At 44.6% G+C, this 6447-nt stretch overlaps 2 protein-coding genes across 2 annotated transcripts in view; both read left to right on the top strand.

Moving 5' to 3' along the window:
- Nucleotides 1-2569, top strand: part of poldip3 (polymerase (DNA-directed), delta interacting protein 3) — a 10031-nt gene extending 7462 nt beyond the window's left edge. Inside the window, exon 11 of the mRNA XM_046843965.1 lies at nt 2553-2569. The gene's annotated coding sequence lies outside the window, so the exon portion shown is untranslated. The remainder of the gene's footprint in view (nt 1-2552) is intronic.
- rrp7a (ribosomal RNA processing 7 homolog A) overlaps nt 1-5880 on the top strand; it is a 7148-nt gene extending 1268 nt beyond the window's left edge. Inside the window, exons 2-7 of the mRNA XM_046843968.1 lie at nt 1296-1438; nt 1888-2013; nt 2761-2884; nt 5167-5264; nt 5382-5589; nt 5716-5880. Coding sequence (XP_046699924.1) covers nt 1296-1438; nt 1888-2013; nt 2761-2884; nt 5167-5264; nt 5382-5589; nt 5716-5801 — 785 coding nt within the window. The 3' untranslated portion in view covers nt 5802-5880. The remainder of the gene's footprint in view (nt 1-1295; nt 1439-1887; nt 2014-2760; nt 2885-5166; nt 5265-5381; nt 5590-5715) is intronic.
- Nucleotides 5881-6447: the final 567 nt, after the last annotated feature.

Here is a 6447-nt window from a genome sequence, read left to right as displayed (position 1 = left end):
AAGATGTAGAGAACCCTGTCTGTGATGTAGATCTCAGTGGAGAAGATGAGAACCCTGTCTGTGATGTAGATCTCAGTGGAGAAGTTGGAGAGAACCCTGTCTGTGATGTAGATCTCAGTGAGAAGATGGAGACAACCCTGTCTGTGATGTAGATCTCAGTGGAGAAGATGGAGAGAACCCTGTCTGTGATGTAGATCTCAGTGAGAAGTTGGAGAGAACCCTGTCTGTGATGTAGATCTCAGTGGAGAAGATGGAGACAACCCTGTCTGTGATGCAGATCTCAGTGGAGAAGATGTAGAGAACCCTGTCTGTGATGTAGATCTCAGTGGAGAAGTTGGAGAGAACCCTGTCTGTGATGTAGATCTCAGTGGAGAAGATGGAGACAACCCTGTCTGTGATGCAGATCTCAGTGGAAAAGTTGGAGAGAACCCTGTCTGTGATGTAGATCTCAGTGGAGAAGATGTAGAGAACCCTGTCTGTGATGCAGATCTCAGTGGAGAAGATGGAGAGAACCCTGTCCTCAGTCAGGATGCTTTCAGTGATGCAGTGGTAAAGCAGGCAGAAGAGATTGTGATTGGTGACTCTGAGGTCCTCGAGCAGGCATCTAATAACATCTGTATTTTCACATTTTGTAATTGGATGATCAGAGATCAGAAATATATTGATGTGGAAGAGCTGCTTTTTATTCCACAATGACTGACGGTGAAGAAGAACCTGATCTGGCAGCAGATACACTTCTTTACAAGACCGACTTTCCAACAAAAGCTGGACATGTTGAGAAAAAGTCACCAAAACAGTTACACACACGTTTTCTTTCCTGCAGAATTTACACAAAAACACACTTCATTTCAAATCCACAGGAAAACCCTAATGTACAGAAACACAACGTGTGTGTGTGTGTGTGTGTGTGTGTGTGTGTGTGTGTGTGTGAGATGTGAGGTGATGAGGTAAATATCGGAGCTTCTGTTAGAGATGATGTATGTGGAGGTGTAGTTGTGTGAGTGTGGAGTTCACTATGGTGATGGTGGATGGAAAAAGGCTGGTCCTGACCCTGCTGCTTTTGGTGCATGTGTGCCCGTATCTCCTCATTGATGGAGGAAGGTTATACAGTTTATAACTCGTATGTGAGGAGGCCCTGATGATGATTGTATGATTGTACCACTTCACCTGTCTGTCTCTCAGACTCAGAACACAGTGTTAAATCCTGGCTTTCATAAATTTCATGTGGGCTTTATGGTGCGTGTGTGTGTGTGTGTGTGTGTGTGTGTGTGTGTGTGTGTGTGTGTGTGTTTCAGTGCTGTCCTTGAAGTTTCACTCGAGCAGTACAGCGCAGCACCAGCTATGTGTGAAAGAGCACAGAGTACGAGCTGAAACCAACACACACAGACCTCCAGACAGAACACTGTTCATCCTCAATGTTCCTCCATACTGCTCACAGGTACAGACCACGCCCCCTCACTAACCACACCCATACTGCTCACAGGTACAGACCACGCCCCCTCACTAACCACACCCACACTGCTCACCACTACAGACCACGCCCCCTCACTAACCACACCCACACTGCTCACCACTACAGACCACGCCCTCTCACTAACCACACACATACTGCTCACGGGTACAGACCACGCCCCCTCACTAACCACACCCACACTGCTCACCGCTACAGACCACGCCCTCTCACTAACCACACACATACTGGTCACGGGTACAGACCACGCCCCCTCACTAACCACACCCTTACTGCTCACCGCTACAGACCACGCCCTCTCACTAACCACACACATAATGCTCACAGGTACAGACCACGCCCCCCAATAACCACACATCTAATTATACCTCTATAAATGTGTGTGTGTGTGTGTGTGTGTGTGTGTGTGTGTGTAGAGTGTGGTGAAGGACCTGTTCTCTCAGTTTGGTCGAGTTCAGAGTGTGGAACTGAGTGAGAAACCTGGAGCAGCTGAAGACAAACAACCCAACCTGTCACCTTATTTCACACCTGTACACAAACAGGTAACACACACACACCTGTACACAAACAGCTAACACACACACACACACACACCTGTACACAAACAGCTAACACACACACACACACACCTGTACACAAACAGGTAACACACACATCTGTACACAAACAGGTAACACACACATCTGTACACAAACAGCTAACACACACACACACACCTGTACACAAACAGGTAACACACACACCTGTACACAAACAGGTAACACACACACACACCTGTACACAAACAGGTAACACACACACACACACACCTGTACACAAACAGGTAACACACACACACACCTGTACACAAACAGGTAACACACACACACACCTGTACACAAACAGGTAACACACACACACCTGTACACAAACAGGTAACACACACACACACACACACACTTGTACACAAACAGGTACACACACACACACACTTGTACACAAACAGGTAACACACACACACACACGTGTACACAAACAGGTAACACACACACACCTGTACACAAACAGGTAACACACACACACACACACACACAAACAGGTAACACACACACACACACACACTGTACACAAACAGGTAACACACACACACACACACACACACTCTTGTACACAAACAGGTAACACACACACACTTGTACACAAACAGGTAAAGCACATGTTAATGTAAATGAATGTTTTACACATTAGTATGTTGTGATTAATCCTGTGTGTGTGTGTGTGTGTGTGTGTGTGTGTGTGTGTGTACACAGTGTTTTAAGGTGGCCTATGTGGTGTTTAAACGCTCGTCATCTGTAGCGGCGGTTAAATCACATCCGTACGACTCTCCTCTCATCATCTCCACTACAGAGAAACCATGTCATACCGGCATCGAGAGTGAGTGAGAGTTAGCAATCAACACGCTAACACCCCCACATACACACGCTAACACCCCACATACACACGCTAACACACACACACACACACGCTAACACCCCACATACACACGCTAACACCCCACATACACACACACGCTAACACCCCCACATACACACACGCTTAACACCCCACATACACACACACGCTAATACCCCACATACACACACACATACACACACACGCTAACACCCCACATATACACACACACACACACGCTTAATACCCCACATATACACACATACACACGCTTAATAATTTCTACATATACACACACATACACGCTTAATACCCCACATACATACACACATACACGCTTAACACCCCACATATATACACACACACGCTTAACACCCCACATACACACACACACATACACATACACACACACACACACACACACCTGTACACACACACACGCTTAACACCCCACATACACACACGCTAACACCCCACATACACACACACGCTAACACCCCACATACACACACGCTAACACCCCACATATACACACACGCTTAACACCCCATACATACACACACGCTTAATAATTTACATATACACACACATATACACACGCTTAATACCCCACATACATACACACACGCTTAATAATTTCTATATATATATATATACACACGCTAATACTCTATATATACACACACACACACTAACACCCCACATACACACACACACACGCTTAACACCCCACATACACACACACACGCTTAACACTTATATACACACACACACGCTTAACACCCCACATACACACACACACGCTTAACACACATACACACACACACACACGCTAACACACACACACACACACGCTTAATAATTCTATATATACACACACGCTTAATAATTTCTATATATATACACATACACACACGCTTAATACTCTATATATATATATATATATATACATACACGCTTAATAATTTCTATATATATATACATACATACACACGCTTAATACTCTATATATATACACACATATATACACACGCTTAATACTCTATATATATATATACACACGCTTAATAATTCTATATATACACACATACACACACACGCTTAACACTTACATATACACACACACACACACGCTTAATACCCCACATATACACACACACACACACATACACACGCTTAACACCCTATATACACACACATACACACACACACGCTTAACACTTAATATATACACACGCTTAACACACATACACATACACACACACGCTAACACTCTACATACACACACACACGCTTAACACTTACATACACACATACACACGCTTAACACTACATACACACACACATACACACACGCTTAACACTCTATATATACACACACACACACGCTAATAATTTCTATATACACACACACACACACACGCTTAATAATTTCTATATATATACACACACACACATATACACACGCTTAACACTCTACATACACACATACACACGCTTAACACTTACATATATATACACACGCTTAACACTTCTACATACACACATACATACACACATACACGCTTAATAATTCTACATACACACACATATACACACACACACACACACGCTTAACACTCTATATATACACACACACACACGCTAACACCCCTACATACACACACACGCTTAACACTACATACACACACACATACACGCTTAATACTCTATATATATATACACACATACGCTTAATAATTTCTACATACACACACATATACACACACACACACACACACACACACATACATACACACATACACACGCTTAATAATTTACATACACACACACGCTTAACACCCCCACACACACGCTAATACCCCACATACACACACACACACACACACACACACACACACGCTAATACCCCACATACACACGCTAACACACACACACCACACACACACACACACACACACGCTAACACCCCCACACACACACACGCTAACACACACACACACACACACGCTAACACCCCCACACACGCTAACACTAACACCTCACACACACACACGCTAACAACACAGCAACACGCTAACCCCCCCCCACACACATTAACACCCCCACACACACGCTAACACCCCCACACACACGCTAACACCCATACACATGCTAACACAAAGTACAAACTGGTACAGTAACCACTGTAAATGCTCAAAGCTTTAAATTGTGTGATGTGTGTGTGTGTGTGTGTGTGTGTGTGTGTGTGTGTGTGTGTGTAGAGTGGATCCATGAATACACACAGTCGTTCATCACTCCAGAGCTGCTACAGAAAGCTGTTGATAACTTCATGAGCCAGTACGACAAGAGGAAAGATGAGGTCAGTGTTTGTGTTAGTGTGTGTGTGTGTGTGTGTGTGTGTGTGTACCTCTCAGCTTAAACTGAAATGTCCCTGTGTTCTGAATGTCACACACTGCCCCTTACTTGTGGCCCTCAGGAGGCGGAGCTTCAGAAGAAGGAGGCGGAGGAACAGCAGGAGGATGAGGAGGGTTGGGTTAAAGTGACTAGAGGAGGCAAAGGCATTAAGTCCCGCCCACACAGTGAGACAGCCAATCAGAGAGCGATTCAGAAAGAACACAACAAGAAAAAGAGGAAAGAGCTGCTGAACTTCTACACATGGCAACATCGCAACTCCAAAAGAGAGCGTGAGTGTGGACACACACACACACACACACACACACACACACACACACACACACACACACACACACACACACACACACACACACACACCGTGTCCATGTAACTAGCTTCTCTTTCTCTCTCTTTAGATATTGCTGAATTGAGGAGGAAGTTTGAGGAGGACAAACAGCGCATTGCTTTACTCAGAGCACAGAGGAAATTCCGACCCTACTGAAACACACACACACACACACACACACACACACACACACATTTGGTTTTTCTGTAAAAATAAAATTTGAGAAAAATAATAATTTTTGTTTAATTTTGTCTGTGTGTGTGTGTGTGTGTGTGTGTGTGTGTGTGTTTACTCACATGGGTGAACAGCAGTTGAGCTGTTTTTGATGATTAGCTGCTATTTATGATGAGATGTGCTGAGACCTGAGTGAAATGAGAGGAGGGATTTGAAGTGATGGGTGGGGATTAAGGTGGGGTCTGTAGTGTGTGTGTGTGTGTGTGGGGGAATTAAGTGTATGGGGTCTGAAATAAGGGGTGGGGTCTGTAGTGTGTGTGTGTGGGGGAATTAAGGTATGGGGTCTGAAATAAGGGGTGGGGTCTGTAGTGTGTGTGTGTGTGTGTGGGGGAATTAAGGTGTATGGGGTCTGAAATAAGGGCTGGGGATTAAGAGGTGGTGTCTGTGGTGTGTGTGTGTGTGGGGGAATTAAGTGTATGGGGTCTGAAATAAGGGCTGGGGATTAAGAGGTGGTGTCTGTGGTGTGTGTGTGGGGGAATTAAGTGTATGGGGTCTGAAATAAGGGCTGGGGATTAAGAGGTGGTGTCTGAATAGAGGGGTGATTTCACTGACCAGTTCCAGGACGTAG

Source organism: Silurus meridionalis, chromosome 29 (genome assembly GCF_014805685.1).
Source record: "Silurus meridionalis isolate SWU-2019-XX chromosome 29, ASM1480568v1, whole genome shotgun sequence".
NCBI classification, from domain to species: domain Eukaryota; kingdom Metazoa; phylum Chordata; class Actinopteri; order Siluriformes; family Siluridae; genus Silurus; species Silurus meridionalis.
Note: the sequence above shows the minus strand (reverse complement) of the source record. Positions and strands in the feature narration are given on the sequence as shown.